The 17,500-nt window shown below is 45.3% G+C and overlaps 1 protein-coding gene and 1 long non-coding RNA gene across 2 annotated transcripts; one reads left to right on the top strand and one right to left on the bottom strand.

The window, feature by feature from the left end:
* Nucleotides 1-437: 437 nt before the first annotated feature.
* On the bottom strand, nucleotides 438-12,615 carry LOC117649575 (probable pectin lyase D). Its single transcript, XM_034392463.1, has 6 exons — nucleotides 12,422-12,615; nucleotides 11,498-11,706; nucleotides 10,465-10,701; nucleotides 6,866-7,090; nucleotides 5,082-5,195; nucleotides 438-784 (listed from the first exon to the last, which is right to left on the bottom strand). Exons 1-6 carry the CDS (start codon nucleotides 12,540-12,542, stop codon nucleotides 569-571), a joined length of 1,122 nt encoding a protein of 373 aa, XP_034248354.1. The 5' UTR covers nucleotides 12,543-12,615; the 3' UTR covers nucleotides 438-568.
* On the top strand, nucleotides 7,103-9,988 carry LOC117649576. The gene is made up of 2 exons (XR_004587983.1): nucleotides 7,103-7,342; nucleotides 9,954-9,988. It is a non-coding gene; the product is annotated as an uncharacterized LOC117649576 (long non-coding RNA).
* Nucleotides 12,616-17,500: the final 4,885 nt, after the last annotated feature.

Here is a 17,500-nt window from a genome sequence, read left to right as displayed (position 1 = left end):
GGAAAGACTTAGTGCCAAAATATGGCAAGACATAAAAGTCTCGCCAATTTTTGGTCAGACCTCAAAGTCTCGCCACAAAACGGTCAGACACAAAAGTCTCACCAAAAAATGGCGAGACTTTTGAGTCTGACCACGGCCTTTAGGCCGTAACCGTCCGGCGCATTACGGCCTTTAGGTGGCGGTCAGACACAAAGTCTCGCCATTATGTGGCGAGACTTTTTTGTCAGACCGTTTTGTGGCGAGACTTTTTTGTCTGACCAAATTTTGGCGAGACTTTCAGGTCTGACCAAAACTTGGCGAGACTTTTACGTCTCGCGCTCGCCTCTGTAGTGGCGAGAAGTCTGCCCTTTGGATTCGTAGTGTGACCACTGAAGGTCTATAGGCAAACTCAATTGGAGAGTACGAGAGGGCCGTAAAAATCGGTGCTTAGAGGCAGGTTAGAGTAAAGAAACCTTAACGTTCAGTTTATTCCGAAAATACGTGCTCATCAACCACGAGAGGTTTGTTGGGAAAGTCGGTTGGAGAAGAAGAGGGGGGCAGTAAGAGCAGCGTGCCACAATGGCGGCGCTTAGATGAGACACGACGCTGCGCGCGCACCGTTGATGGCGTTCTTGTCGAGTTTGCTGAAGGCGCTGAGGACGCTTTCGTCGAACCATGTCTTGGATTTGGAGTTCTGCAGGGAGTTGACCTTGCAGTTCTGTCCGAAGTACTTCTTGCAGATGGCGGCCTGCGTGGCGTCGTTCACCAAGGCGAGGTGGCCTCCCTTCGCCTCTGGGTCCACGACCTTGAAGCACATAGAAGAGGAATCGTAGAGCAAGTGGCAAATGGGGCGGGCATCGACTCTCTCTCTCTCTCTCTCTAAAACCACATTTGCCCCTGTGTAGGTGTCATCTGTAATTCAGTGTTTACACGGTGAATCCATCGCCTGGGATTCCCAGGGCATTTTTCGTGCTTCCAGGAGGCCTGACGTGTTCCCAGGGCGGACCCTGGAAATGGCGTAAAATTTCCAGGACCAACCCTGGGACACGCGAAATTTTCCCAGGACGGCCCTGGGAGTCGCTTCCGGCCCAGAAGACCCAGGGACCGTCCTGGGAAAATTTGGCAATTCCCAGGGCCAGCCCTGGGAATTTTATGCGGTAACCAGGATGCGTCCTGGGAATCGATTTGCGACCTGGGAGTCACCGCGATGGAGTCGTCGAGGTCCCCAGGACACGGGGAGTCTAACGCCGAGGTCGCCGACGCTCTAGGACAAGCGGTTCCGGAGATACGAGGACGTACCTCAAGGAGTCCGCCAAAGCAACTGCTTTTTAGCAGATGATACCTTTACTACACTTGAAACATATCTAAAACTATTAGACACATAAAAGTGTCAGCGTGCTTTTACTCCCAAATCCAGAAATCAAGCGGTATCCTAACAATAATATTAGGGTGGTGGCTGCCGGGCGGCATCGTGAGTGTCGCATGGCAGGCAGTCTGGGCGGAACATCGACAATCCCTCCCAGGTACAGCGCGAGCGGCACCGGCCAACAATGCCCTGCCTCCTCTCGCACAGTTCCTCCCCGGGTACAGCGCACAGAACAGCAACAATGCCTCAAGGCTCGGCATAGCTCGGGGCGCGGCGCATCGGTGCAGGGTGCAAGCGGATGCAAGCGCAAACCACAGCTCGGCTCGAACCACTGGCCAGCTCCCAGCTCGCTTAGGTCTATTTATTGGGCTATCTATTTTATTTCTTACACAATTAATCCTGAACAACTACCTAGAAGAAAACCAAACGAGTATCATCTGCTTTCATTAACGTTCGTTGAATGAGATTTTTAGTCGGAGGCCAAATTTGCTCCTCGCAGTACGTCCTATCTCCGGAAGCTCTGGTCATAGAGCGTCGGTGGTCTCGGCGTTGTTGTTCCGACGTCCCGAGGAACGTGGATACACACTGGTAAAACTGGAGCGTAGTTGTATGCTTCATTCAATCATACAACTACGCTTGAAGACTTTGCGCTTGACGTCAAGCGTAGAGAAGAAATCCTCCAATGCATTTAGGGAGAGGGGCGAAATGGAGAACTATGCTTGAAGCCGAGCGTAGTTCTACTACGCTTGAAGAAAGGCGCAAAAGTACGCTCGAGTGTTCTACCAGTGCACCACCGGGCAGCTCCTGGGTGGTGGTGGTAACGGTAATGATCCGTAATAGGCTGCACAGTACCCACGTTCGTCGGCATCCTGGGCACACCGGTGGGTCCGACGACGACCCCTGACGGGTTCGTGGTAGCCCAGAACAACACCAGCGCGATGCTTAAGTCAAAAGTCCCGGAAACTTAAATGGCACGCGGCCACAGGCCGAAGCTGTTTTGGCCTCTGACTGAAAAGTTGCTTTGACGGACTCCTTGTGGTACGTCCTCGTTTCTCTGGAACCGCTTGTCCTTGAACCTCGGCGACCTCGGCGTTGGACGCCCCGTGTCCTGGAGACCTCGAATACACCACCAGTTAACCTGGGTGGTGACGACAACGGTGTTGAACCGTATGGCGGCACAGCACCCACGTTCGTCGGCATGCTGGGCGCACCGGAGGTCCGACGAGAACCGCTGAGGGGTTCCTGGTAGTCTAGCACCCTTAAGACGATACCGAAGTCAAAAGTCCCGGACACCCAAATGAAACGCAGCCAGAGGCCGAAGCAAATTTGGCCTCCGACTAAAAAGCAATTTGCTTTGGCGGACTCCTTGTGGTACGTCCTCGTATCTCCGGAACCGCTTGTCCTCACTCTCATTCTAGGAACGTGACATCACGTTGAAACGAACGTGACAAACTGTCACGTTCGTTTGAGCATTGTGTCACATTCGTTTGGGTGTGAATTGGCCGAAAACCAGCTCGTTCACATTCAAACGAACGTGACACAATGCTCAAACGAACGTGACACTTTGTCACGTTCGTTTCAACGTGATGTCACGTTCCTGGAATGAGAGTGCTAGAGCGTCGGCGACCTCGGCGTTAGACTCCCCGTGTCCTGGGGACCTCGACGACTCCATCGCGGTGACTCCCAGGTCGCAAATCGATTCCCAGGACGCATCCTGGTTACCGCATAAAATTCCCAGGGCTGGCCCTGGGAATTGCCAAATTTTCCCAGGACGGTCCCTGGGTCTTCTGGGCCGGAAGCGACTCCCAGGGCCGTCCTGGGAAAATTTCGCGTGTCCCAGGGTCGGTCCTGGAAATTTTACGCCATTTCCAGGGTCCGCCCTGGGAACACGTCAGGCCTCCTGGAAGCACGAAAAATGCCCTGGGAATCCCAGGCGATGGATTCACCGTGATAGTCTGCCAAAACTCTGTAATTTCCTGTATCACTATTACTTTCCTCTTTATGTTATTTTGCATACGTATTATTTTTTTTACCTGTGTCGTTGTACGAGTCTACCCGCCCATGTTCTTTCATTGGAGCCCAGGTCTAAAAATCTTGTGTGGTTTACGGGATCCTGTATCATTTTGCAGGATCCCGTCTAGATTTACGAGATCTCGTATGGTTTTGCGGGATCCCGTAAGAACACTCGACATCCCGGGAGGGTCGCACAGGATCCCTTAAGACCTAACGGGATCCGGTAAGGGTCACACAAGATCCCGAGAGGGTCATACGGGATCCCTTAAGTAGCCGGGATCCCGGGAGGGCTGCACAGGATCCCGAGAGGGTTGTACGGGATCCCGCACGCTGCCGAGATCCGGGAAGAGCCACACGGGATCCCGTGATGGTCTTGCGGGATCCCTTATGCTGCCGAGATCCCGGGAAGTACGCACGGGATTTCAAATTAAGGTATCACTGAGAATGAAAGAGTCACCACCATCACCTTTTCATTGGGTAACGCACGCGCCGTTGCCCAAATTTGGGTGACGAGCCCGCGGTGACCAAATTTTGGGCAGTCATAAAACCGTCGCCCAAATTTGGGTAACGTTGTCGGCGACGCCGTGAGGTCCCCCATGGCGCTCTACCGGGGCCAATCGGGCCCAATGGGGCGTTGAGGCCTCCGGTCATCGTGTGGGCCCCCGGGGGGACGTCATCGGGGAAACCCCACGGCGTCGCCGACGGCGTTACCCAAATTTGGGCGACCAAACGCCTGTTACCAAATTTCGGGTGATGAATTTTTCGTTACCAAAATTTGGGCAACGAAGTTGCATCACCCATTTAAAGGGTGATGGTGGTGACCAATTCATTCTCAGTGTATGCTGTAACTCGGAAAGTTTTTAACATTTTAAGCTCAAATTTTGTATGGGGTATATTCGCTAAAATTCACCAGTGCCATTTGAATTTTATTGAAATCTAACAACTTTTTTCTGCTATCTCGAGAACCGCTGGAGTTATCCAAATTTTGACTGCAGATTTGGATAGATCTCGGTTCCAACCTCCCAGATGATTCAATCAGTTGATTCTATCTGCAGAAGAACTTGCATTTTCACGTCTTTCTCTGTACTTTACAGGATCCTTTTAGTAGGTAAAGGATTCCTTTCCGGCATACGAGATCCCGTCCTGGCGTACAGGATCCTGTCCCAGCATGCGGGATTTTGAAAATTCGTTAAAGGATCCCGTGTGTCCTCACGGGATCCCGTCCACCTCAGGATCCTGTATGGCTCGGGATCTCGTATAGTAGTACGGGAATCCCTTAACGAATTTTCAAATCCCGTATGATCTAACGAGATTTTTAGACCTGGGAGGGTCTACTTTTGAAGTGGGACTGTTTGGTCCTTTAAAAGTAGGACCTAATAAACAAATGTCAAAGTTTCTCTCTCTCCCACACCCGCACGCGCTTCTTCTCGAACTTCTACAGTTTTCGGTCGACAGCAACTTAAAATCACAACACAGGATGAGCACAGCGTACTCGCGTCAACGATCCAGCGGAGAGCTGATTGTGTTTCCTCTCCACCAAACCTCGCTCTGACAACCTTACAAACTATTTTGCGCCTTGAAAAGAAAACTAGCTTGTTACAACAAACTATTTTGAACATTCAGAAGAAACAACTTCGTAATTTTCAAACCTTTTCTCTGTTAACACTTTGCAAGGTTCTAGGTCCTGGGTGTGCTTAAACCAACAAGACACCAAGGAACTTACGTTGGAGAACTTCTTGAAGATGTTGCCCTCGGCTAGGATGTACGATCCAGTCTTCGGCTCAATTCCAGTGTGGGGGTTTTGATCCATGTAATTGCCAATCAAATGGATGTAGGGCTAAAAGGGAAAATAACCAAATTTCGTTACAATGGAACAAAGAATAATTGGGAGCGAGGGGGTGACACTTCACGAGGTAAATTGCCGCTTTATACTTGCCACGGAAATTTTTTCCAGCAGACTCACCGGTGCTGGTGAACCCAATAAAAATAAGGCCCAGTGGCGGATCCAGAGGCGGCCAAAGGGGGGGGGGGGGCAAAGTAGCACTTTTTGCCTACTTACAGGAGCAAAGTGATGCTTTTTGCCTACTTTTAAGGCGTCTATCTAGGGGTCGTGGGGGGGGGGGGAACAATTGTCTCCCCCCCCCCGATCCGCGCTTGATTAGACCGTAAAAAGGGTCAAGTTGTTATATCCATTTCCTATGAGGATTTTCTCCTACAGTGCTCTAGGACTGAGATAATTTGGTGTAATGATGCAAACCATGCAAACCGGCACAATAGTACATAAGATAAAGCCTCATTTTGGAGATCTAGAAAGTTATTGCCTTCTTCCGCCTCATGGATTGTTATTTCACATTATTTCAAAGTTCTGTCACGTTAATTGGACGTTATTGCAGCCTTTTACCACGTTATTTCAAGGTAAGAGTAAACCAAACTTGAAGCTGTTTCCCCTCGGTACGAGAAACTGCACACATTCTTGGCCAAAAGAAGCTCACAAAATTGTGCAAAAAGTTCATCTGCCTTTCCTTCAATTGGCCAATAAAGGCATGCCTTAGGCTAATTGATCCAGGAAGCGGAAGAAGGGAATAATTCGACTTATCTCCAAATTGAGTTTTTATTATGTCGTTGTGCCTTGGAATGGTTTGCATCATTGCACCAAATTATTTGACTCAATTCCTAGCAGTTAAACAGAAAATCCACTTTGAAAAAAGATGTAACTCAACTTGACTCCTTTTTCACTCTCAATTTAGCGGAAAATAGAATCATCTCAACCAAAGTCAACATGACTCCGTTCAACATATTGTTGATAGGAGATAACTCAACTTGTGTTTTTTTTGTATCTATTGTAAAAAGAATCAAGTCAACTTACCCCCTTTTAATTTTAAGAACTTAAACGGAAAAAAGAGCTAAGTCCAAAAAATGCACCAGATGAACCAACACTCTCTGCTGACTATAGTTCCACTTGACATGTCTCCGAATTCCACTTGGTTTAAGAAATTTAAGTTGAGATGACTCTGTTTTCCATTTTAGCGGAAAGTGATAAGTCACAGATATCCTAAACGCAGTGACTTGACACTCGTGATGTTTATCTCAAAATTTAACTTCCTTTTTTATAACTTGTTATCATCTATAACATTCCATTGTTCAGTTTCAGATTTCCCTGCTAACAGGTTTTTGTTGCTCCTGAAAAATGGTCAAAATGGAGTTATCCCCTTCTTCCGCTTCCTGGATCAATTAAGAAAATCTTTTCACGTGCCCGAACTAAAAACGCAGCATTTGCTTCTACCACTACCACGAAGAAAATAAAGACCCTGTAGAGCTGCTTCGTACTTTGGAACTGCTTCCTATCGCGAAGGATTTTGCTTCATAATACGAAGCATTACTCCGTAGATTTCATAATACCTTCATTTTCGTCGTATTACGAAGCGATTCTTCCTAGGGTTTTGACTGTGAAAAGGGTGGAGAGTTTGAGTAATTGAACTGCTGAAATTGTTGGCTTCAACCACCTACCTGCGCTTTGCCCCAACCGCCCGCGTGTGGGGTCCTCCCCGCGGTGTTGAGCACGTGGTTGTTGATGAGCGTGATCTCGTCGTGCGTGCCCCAGAAGAGCCACACCCAGTAGTGGGCGCCGTCGCACAGGGCTGAGTTCTTGGAGGTCCCGTCGAAGAGGCACGACGACACTGTGATGCCCTTGTTTTGGTTCTGATAGGACACAAGGTGCTGACGCCCGATTCGCTGCAAGAAGAAAGGCATTTTCAGGTCCCGGAGAACAGTGTTTCACGTGTCGGAGCGAACGCCTTCCCGTGAACGAGAACACGCTTCTCGTTCCCAAAGGAACGTGTTAAGCCAAGGATCTGATTGTATGCTCATTGTATGCAGTACAACTTTTTCTACGACAAGGCAGGCAGTCCTCAATTCTAAATGCACGGATTTGTTGTATCTTTGTTGCTGTCCCAGTAAGCCCCCGTACAGTCCACATTGGGGCAGGTGGGTCATTCCACGCCAAGTCGTCAAGGTTTTGAGGGACGTGTCGGCCGAACCCAGCGGTATTTTCAGGGATTGTTGGCCCTATGGGCCCATTGAAGGCCCGGTACTTTTTTCCCCGGAAAGTCGACAGGGGTCTGAGATATCTCAAACTTCATTTTTGGTAAAAGAAATTACCTATCAACCTAAAAAAATTTATATCTCGGAAAGTATTTGTCCTTTCTCAAAACCGCTTATACCGTTGGAAAGAGGAAGAAAAACTGAAAAAGATGGGATTTTTTCCAAAAATTCTTGGAAACTTTTACTTTTTGCACTTTTATAGTGAAATGTTAAAAATTATGCAACTTTTTTGTACCCTGATCAAAAATGGCGTTCTATGGCTCAAAATGTACCTTGATATGTCCTCTAAACGAAAAGATCAACGCCCCAATGTATTTTGTTTAGTTCCGGAGAACGAGCGGTTCTTGTGGACCACTGCAAGGCTACTTTCCCGCTGGAACGGCTCCCACGCCACGCTCGCCTTCTTTGTGTTAGCGGACGTGATCGCCAGGGTTCGGCGACCGTCAGGTAGGATTCTCACCTCACTTTCCAGCCCACTAAGGAAGCGCTGGACCTCAGCGCCTGAAGGGCAAGCAAGGGAGAGACTGGGAAGCACGAAGGGTCACCTACACACACATTTTTGGGGGTTGGCCGCGACTGTGCTCCGCGGTGCGCGTCGCCGCCGGTGGCGGATTGCGGAACTAACGAACTTGGTGGTGTGTGTTGTTTCTAACCATCGCTTGTTTGGATTAGGTGTCAGGCAGAAAGGTTCGGATACTTGCTGAATCTCGCCCTGCGTTTGTTCCTGGCAGTTTGGAGGTGAACTATATAAGTTCTATAGAAAAGGCATATTTGCAATATTTGCAACGCACCAAACGTGGTTGGCACCCATTTGACCACACTAGTTGGTGCGGTATAGACCACGTTCAGAAACCAAGTGCGTATCCTAACAACTTAAGGGGCTGGCTGCCGGGGCGGGAGAGTGAGTAAATGGGTGGCTCGCAGCCTGCGTGGAACACCGATACTCCCCAGGTACAGCCCTACGGGTCGTCACGGCTCGGCGTGCGCGGACAGCACCAAACGAGTATCGTATGCTTCCATGAACGTTTCTTGAATGTAGATTTTCGTTTTTCTTCCCAACCCAACCAGCTTTTAGTCATCTTTAACTAGTTTTGTCACTGCTGTCAAAATATTGCAAATATGCCTGTTTGTATTACCTATTTGTGCCAAGACTTGAGCCTTGACCCAAAGCCCTTATATCTGGAGGTCCGACATGAGCCCGGATTGAGCCCCGACCTGAGGCTCGAGTCCGGGCCTAGATCGGGGCCGTATCAAGCTCACGCCGGGGCTCAACTCGGTTTGGGGTAGGGATTCAGGTTGGGTTTCTGGTCACAGGGGTACAAGGATCGTGTCCTCTAAGCCAAACAAATATCAACTATGAAAAACACACCTTCAGTCAAAGTAAAATATTTGGTGTTCAGTTATTCCCCTGCCCATATTTTCTCCGCACTGACCCCTCCGAGAACACAGAACAAGTGCATACTTGAAACATTTTGACAACAGTGACAAAGCCAGTAAAAGATGACTAAAAAGTGGTTGGGTTGGAAAGGGAAACAAAAATCAAACTACGGCAGAGAGCCCGTCGTGAATCTGAACCAGCAAATGAATCAGACTTAAGCCACGCAAAGATATTCTCCAGTGTAGAACTTATATAGTTCACCTCCAAACTGCCAGGAACAAACGCAGGGCGTGATTCAGCAAGTATCCGAACCTTTCTGCCTGACACCTAAGCCAAACAAGCGATGGTCAGAAACAACACACACCACCAAGTTCGTTAGTTCCGCAATCCGCCACCGGCGGCGACGCGCACCGCGGAGCACAGTCGCGGCCAACCCCCAAAAATGTGTGTGTAGGTGACCCTTCGTGCTTCCCAGTCTCTCCCTTGCTTGCCCTTCAGGCGCTGAGGTCCAGCGCTTCGTTTGTGGGCTGAAAAGTGAGGTGGGAATCCTACCTGACGGTCGCCGAACCCTGGCGATCACGTCCGCTAACACAGAGAAGGCGAGCGTGGCGTGGGAGCCGTTCCAGCGGGAAAGTAGCCTTGCAGTGGTCCACAAGAACCGCTCGTTCTCCGGAACTAAATAAAATACATTGGGGCGTTGATCTTTTCGTTTAGAGGACATATCAAGGTACATTTTGAGCCATAGAACGCCATTTTTGATCAGGGTACAAAAAAGTTGCATAATTTTTAACATTTCACTATAAAAGTGCAAAAAGTAAAAGTTTCCAAGAATTTTTGGAAAAAATCCCATCTTTTTCAGTTTTTCTTCTTCTTTCCAACGGTATAAGCGGTTTTGAGAAAGGACAAATACTTTCCGAGGTATAAATTTTTTTAGGTTGATAGGTAATTTCTTTTACCAAAAATGAAGTTTGAGATATCTCAGACCCCTGTCGACTTTCCGGGGAAAAAAGTACCGGGCCTTCAATGGGCCCATAGGGCCAACAATCCCTGAAAATACCGCTGGGTTCGGCCGACACGTCCCTCAAAACCTTGACGACTTGGCGTGGAATGACCCAGGTGTGGACTCTTATGGTGAAATTTCTCTCCTGAATGAAAACGTGACAAAATAAGTCTGAATGCTAAGTACAGGATGTGAAAGGCTACACATCAATGCAAAATTATTTAGGTCTGGCCCTACCAATTAAGCACGCAAACGCAAGGAAAAATTCCGTCCCATACAATGAGAATGAAAAAGTATTGGTCAAGACTCAATTTTGGGCGAGGTATACTTCATCACCGAAATTTGAGTTAGGATTATTTTCTCATCCATGATTTCCCATCCGTGATTAGGGAATATCAGCTGCCTAAATGGCCAGATTGTATTCTCACCCATATTTGGGTGAGGAAAGCTTCCTCGCCCAAAGTTGGGTGATTAAGTGATTCTCACCCAATAGGTCGATAAACACTATCACGACCACAATTTTAGTCGTGATGATGGCTCTTTCATTCGCAGAGTGGACGTTTATAAGTGACAGAAAACCACTTCTGCTTCGGCCGAACACCGGCAACCCGTTGGGCGAGTCCTTACCGCGAAGGTGACGCCTTGCACCCACACGTTCTGCGCGTTGTCGAAGGCCAGCGCGTCCCCGGCCCAGATGACCTGTGGGTTGATGTCGGTGATGCTGATGTCGCGGATGATGACGTTCTGCGCGTTCTTGATGCGCAGGCCCTTGCCCTTGATGACGCCCTTGCCGTTCTTGCCGATGATGGACTTGTTGGAGCCGATCACGATTTCAGTGGTGCCGGGCCCCTTGGCGTATTTCACCTGAACAAGGAAACCGGAGCTTCTTAGTTTAATAAGTTAAATTCCCCTATTTTGTTTATTCGTTTAAGCCCCAGTTCAAAGCGGAACTGGATTGTCATTACACGCTCATTCCAGGAATGTAACGTCACGTTGAAATGTGACAAAATGTCACGGTTCTTTGAGCTTTGCAAAGCATGTCTCGCATTCGTTTGGATGCGAATTTGCCAAAACTTAGCTTGTTCAAATTGAAAACTAATGAGGCACACTCAAAGGAACGGGACATTTCGTCACATTCGTTCCAACGTGACGTCATGTTCCTGGAATGAGAATGAAGGCGGTTTTCGAAGCTCAAACCTGGGAGTTTCAAACAATCGTGTAAACAAGAAAAAGAAAGGCATTTGCCTGAGGCTCCACTTTCGCTTGAATCCAAGGACGAGCGGAAAGGCTCAGTGTCAGCCCACAGACACATATTCAATACCTTTCAGTGGGTCAAAGTAGAGTCTTACAGGAAAAAAGGTCACGTTTTGCAAAGGAATTTCCTTGCAAGTCTACAAGCAACTGTATTATCAGTCTTGCAGGGAAATTTCTCCCTGAACATCAGTAATTTTCCGTGCGAGATCCAGTTTTCTCTGCAGAGTGCAGAGCAATTCCATGGCAATGCGAACACACACTTCACCTGCTTTTTAATGTGATCAGTACGAATTGAGTTTACCAAATTTTCAAGAACAAATAGGAAACGGTGCAGGTGCAGGCAAACTGTTGACAAGGATGGTGACACTATACTTTCTCTGTTATCCTTCCCCCGAAAGGTACTAACCTGGGTCGACGACTTGCCATTGCAGGTACCAGCGTGGGCCAAGGACTCTTGGAATCCACTGCCACACTTCTGGAAGTAGCACCCAGTGCTGGTCGCCCAGCCCTCAGAGTTGGTAAAGTCGTATGTTCTGTCCAGGACGATGATCAGCTTTTGATTACTACCCAAGTAACTCTTGAGTTCGTTGGTGTTCTTGGGAGTCACAGTCTTGCCTGTAGTTCGAAAAAGAGCAATTTTGAATGTAAATCGTGTAGTACCGTATTTTAGTTTAAGATCGTAACTCGAAATATTTATTTTTAGGCACGAAATAGCGTTGCAGTATTCCCAGGATCCAGCCTCGCCGAGATTACCGTGATTTTAATGTTGAAATATGGTTGAAATGTGTCTTTATGAGAAATTTGCCGTCAAAACCACTGTTTCTATAGCAAAGCTCGACTCGATAGCCAGAAACAGGGAGAGAGGGGAGCCGAGCCACCAAAAATTGAATGTGACGAATGGCAGCGCTCCTTTTCGCTCCCCCCAATAACGCTTGCTCAACTGAAAAAGTGCGTTCGAATCAAAATTGTCTTCCACTGCAGCTTGAAGAGATCCAACGATAGCGCAGACGTTGTTTTTGAACGTGGCCATTTGGATCGGCTGGCCGGCTGGCCAGTGATAGTTCAAAAGAGTGTCCCCTACCACGGCGTTGGTTTTTGTTGTTGACTTGTACTGAGTTTGTGTTTAAAATCGAGACGATTGTGCACATTAATGAGCATATTAACATTTTTAATTGCTTTGGAAACATTTACATCAATTTCGTCTTGACAAATCTGTCTAGCTCCTTAACTAAGTTTTAATGTACCAGACGTCAATATTGATAAAATATCGATTGAAGGATGAGTTTATTGTGTATTCCATGTTATGTGCTAACTAACCCTCCTCACTCACCTCCTTGACCACCGGTGGTCTTGTAGCCGAATCCGACAGGCTTTGTGATGCAGTTCCTGTTCCATCCACCCGCCAGCGCGGTGGCCGGGAGGAGACAGACCAGCAGCAGGAGCGAATTCATGGTGACAACTCCTGGTCAATTCGGCGCAGTGTCGCCAAAGGCAGGTCTGCGCTCGCTTCGCTCGTGTTTCTTCCTTTTAAGAGCGGCGTGACGCACCGGCCACTCGCTGTTTTCGATCGGCGGGCACGACGGCAATAAACAGGCAACGCACCTGAAGTGCGAATTTTCCGCGAAGGTTTTTTGAAATTATCACGACGGAGACATGACGTCATCCCTATCACGTTTTAAGGCCAGGGACAGGTGAAAAAATGAAGAAGTTTGGTGAAATTGAATGAAATGAGTTCTGGGTGGAAAATGGTCCTTTGGACCTTCCTCTTTCAGGATCTGTCGGGACTTCGACTATCCGGGACCTGGAAGTGCTTAAAATACATCTTTTCGCACACTCCTGCATTTACGACACTTTAGTAAAATTGTCCGTTTTGCCATCAAGGGGGGGGGGGTTCTAGCGAAAATCTTGCCATTTTCAAAATGAACCCCACTGTCATAATTTGTTGGGAATATGAAATCATACTTCAAAGAGACTAAGATTTGATTTTTGAAGGCATATGCTAGGTCTTGAACCCAGTCGAATTGTCTTTTTTGGACTGTTTTGGCTTTTTTTAGCCGTATTTTGAACAATCCTCTTGCGCATACTATTTTGACGTAAAAGGTTATCTTCACATTTTCACTTCTTCGATTCATTTTAAAAAGATTCCAGCATGCCTAGTTCAAAATTTCCATTATATTAGTAATCACATGCTTTTTCATCTAAGAAGTCACAAAAACTTGTCTATTTTGTACATTGTTGATCAATTTAAGTGAAATGATGCTTTAGAAGCTTGCCAATGAAATGTAATGGACATTTCAGTTGTGCATGCTGGGATTTTTTAAAATGAATCGAAGAAGTGAAAAATATCCAGGTAAACCCTTTTTACGACAAAATAGTATGCGCAAGGAGATTTTTTGGCTGAAAACCCTTTAAAATCTGTCACCAAATTTTTAAACGCCCTTTTCTCCGAAGACATTTTTTAACATTTGAATGGTCCTGTGCGCAAAAAATTTTTGAGTGTCGTCAATGATTTTTTTTCCACTGACTCAGTGGGTTTATTGCGAGGAAACGCAAGTGAAGTTTTTGTATATTCCACCCAAAAGTAGGGTTTTTGGATATCGGTTTTAAAAAAAAGGGAAAATTTTTGGGTTTTTTGAAAAATTCAAAATTGAAAAGTTGGTATTTTGCTATCAGTGCCGGAAACTAAAATCTGTCACTTGCGTTGTTCTTTGGACTTAGACGAACAAAAAAATATGTCGGTCAGGTCAATAACCCAAAATGGGAAACGCACAGGAATTTTTAACAAACACTTAAAAAATTATAAAAAAGCCTGTATCTCAGGAACCGCTTGATATTATGGGATGGGATTTGGGTGAAATAGTTTATCACAAGAGTAAGATTTTGACAGAAAATAAGAATTTTTGGACCAGCAGTTTCTGAGATCATTTTTTCACCTGTCCGGGCCCTTAAGTCATTTTCTCATGAGGACATGAAGCATCAGCAACGTTATCTTTTTCCAAAAAGAAAGAACTTCGTTCATCCAGGTGAGGTAAAAACAAATTAATTGTCCTGTATTGTTTTTAAATTTATATTATTGGCTGAGCGACAGCGAAGCCCGTTACTCCAGTGGGGTTAAAAAAAATTTCTGTCTGTCTGTGTGTGTGCGTGTGTGTGTGCACTACTCCTCCTGAACGGCTCGGCCGATCTGGCTGAGATTTTGCAGGCTGTTAGGTATGTTCTTGGCTCAGCCCCGCGAAATTTCACTATCCTAGCTCAGGGGGTTCATTTTTTAAAACCCAAAAAACACCTAAAAAACGCAAAAAAGGGTTTGGCCCCGCCCCCTTTCTGTCTGAAGAAAGGGGGGTCTGAGGGGCGGAGCCCCTCAGTCCCGACAACCTTAAAGTTTAGAAGGGTCAAGATCGTGTTATCTGTAGATGAAGCAACTCTATCTACAATGATGGGGGTCTGGGGGGCGGAGCCCCCCCAGCATGTAACAAGTAAGAACCGACGACCGCAGGCCAAGGTAGGTACGCCAGGCGCGGATTGGAGAAACAGGCAGCGAGACATCGCGAAGCCTGTTACGACAAGACGCGGTCTGGCGTAAACCTACCTTGTAAATTAGTGGTGGTGGTTCAAGAAGGTATAAGAATTGGAATTAACGTAACAGTGTAATGAGTATACACATAGAGCCCTCATCACTGCAAAAAAAATTCTGAAATTTAAGACATGAAAATGTCTTAAATTTAATAACATTTTGAAATGATGTGAAAACTCAGAAAAGTTTGTGAAAAGTGCTATACTTTAGCAATTTTCCAAAACTAAAAAGAAAAAATAATAAATAGTTGGTAAATTTTTAAAACCACTTTTAAAAATTAGAAACTGGGTTGTCAAAATTAAGATTGCCTGCCAAAAGTAAAAATTTTTTCTCAAAATCCACATGACTGATGACTTTTCATAACTAGATTTCTGAAACTAACTGATTGAAGTTAAGTTTAAGCTTTAGTGATAGCTGTCATATTCAACACAAACTGAAGGTTTAGTTTGATTACTTCACGCAAACTGTCGACAAGCCACTTCTCACACGGTATGGTCCACAGTCATCCGCTGGGTTTAAGGTCAGGTTTCACAGACCTGCCGCTAGGTGGCGCTTGGAGCGCCGTGTCCGTTCCCGAATATTTGTATTTGTATTTCTAAAAGAACTTCTTTTGGCAAATGATATGATACTATCTGTTGCCTTAGTAAATGTCTTCTCTAGCCGCTAGCTCAAATTTTTAAACAAAATATTCCACTGAAATTGAGAAAAACGCATAACTATGTTGCCACTCGCTGGCGTCTGCTGTCGGCCATTAGGTTAGGTCCAGGCACCTCCTCGACAGTGACACAGTTGAACGCTGGAAGACTCACGATTCTTCTGCCTTCGTACTTCGACTCATTTTTGATAATCGACTCTTTTAAGGGTCAAGATGAAAGGTGTATTTCAGAATACCGTGATCCATATTATAAATTGGACGTCAGTACAGAAGTTCTTTCCCTTCGCTTCTATCACTTTATAGTCAAATATATTTATGAATTTTAATAAACCATAATCTATGAATTTAAAAATTTGGGTCATTAGTTTAAGGGGAGGTTCGGTGAAAATCTTGCCATTTTCCAAATGGACCCTACAGTCATTTTGTTCGGAATAAAAATTTTTTCATTGGGGAGACTAAATTTGACTTTTGAAGGCACATGCCAGGCTGTAAACCAGTCGAAGAGTCTTTTTGAGCCTTTTTTGGACTGTATTTTGAAAAATTCCTTGCGTACTTTTGTCGTAAAAGGTTGACCTTGAAATTTTCATTCTTCGACTCATTTTCAAAAGATTCCGGCATGCATAGCTCAAAACTTCCATTTATTATTAATTTTAGCTTTTAAGCTGAAAAGTCCCTAAAATTTGTCTTTTTTGTACATTTTTGATCAATTTTAGTGAAATCCCTGGTTAGAAAGTTTGCGAAAAAAATGAAATTGACATTTGAGATGGGCATGCCGGCATTTTTAAAAAATGAATCGAAGAAGTGAAAAATGTCTAAGCCAACTTTACGACAAATAGTATGCGTGGGAAGACTTTTAAGTTAGCCTAAATGGGAGAAAAAGGCTCTGCGACTGGATTCAGGGCATAGAATGTGCCTCCCCAAAAAAAATTTAATAAATACTTGATAAGACATCAAATTTTTAACAAATTTTCACAGTGGGACCTATTTAGGAGAAAATAGCATTTTCACCAGAACCTCCCCTTAAGAGGAGAAAGTTTCTTACTTTTAATAGCAAAAAATCTTTGTAAACTGCTTCACTGCTTCTTAAAATTAAGATGGATTTTTTTTGCAGTGATGTGTGTATTGACAACACACTTTACAGTGTATGGTCCCTTGACTACGATGTACAAGGCTACGGCCGCGTACAACTAACAAAGCTACATTTGACTCTGTAAGATAGTGTAGGAGGCCGTCGAATAAAATGGCCCAGAATCGATTTTTTTTACCTTGATAACGTGCGGGGCTCATCAGGAACAAAGTGCCTTGTTGTTAACCACCTTTACAACACCATTTGTGCCTCCGATAGATCTAAAAGATTCAAAAATGCCCAAAACAATAGCTTTTTCCTTGTAATATGCAAAGAAAAACCTTGTAGTGCGAAGGAAAACCACCTTCTTTTTTGTTTTCGCCATTTTCCCACGTTTATGTAAAATTTCTTTGGAAGACATTTTGAGTGTAAAATGGTTGGCATGGCCACACCAAATTGTTTGACTCAATTCCAAGTAGTTTGAGAGAAAACCAACATGGAAAAAGGATATATCTTGACTTTGGCTCCTTTTACGGTCTCAACTGAGCATAAAATAGAGTCAACTCACCAATATCCCATGAGTCCGATGAAAAGCTTGGAAAAAGGAGCTGGCTCAAGTTATATCTTTACGCATGCATAGGACAAAGGAGTCATCTCAACTTGTGTCCAAATTATCCCATTGCAATTGGAGACAAGTACGATTGTGTCTAAATGTCACAGTGGCATTTGGAGGCAAGTGCAATTGAGTCTAAATGTCACGGTTGCAAAAAAAAGGTAAGTCCATTTATCCCCTACGAAGCCAAAAAGCTCAAATTTGATGAAACTCCAAATGCAACAGGATAATTTGGACACGAGTTGAGATAGATCCTTTTTCCACATGTTCTTGAGTTACCTCCAAATTCCATCTTATTTGAGAGGCAAGTAGAAATGACTCTTTTTTCCACTTTCATGCAAGGGAGTAACTCACAGAAACTCTAGACAGAGTAGAATACCACTTATGAAAATTGTCAGAATTGTTAGTCATGTTTTACTGACTACATTTACAACGTTGGCCCATTTAGCTTTAGTTTGTTGTGGAAACACTTTTTTGTTTCTCCTGAAAAATGACACAAAA

This window comes from Thrips palmi, unplaced genomic scaffold, assembly GCF_012932325.1.
Source record: "Thrips palmi isolate BJ-2018 unplaced genomic scaffold, TpBJ-2018v1 HiC_scaffold_4, whole genome shotgun sequence".
Classification (NCBI taxonomy): Eukaryota; Metazoa; Arthropoda; class Insecta; order Thysanoptera; family Thripidae; genus Thrips; species Thrips palmi.
Note: the sequence above shows the minus strand (reverse complement) of the source record. Positions and strands in the feature narration are given on the sequence as shown.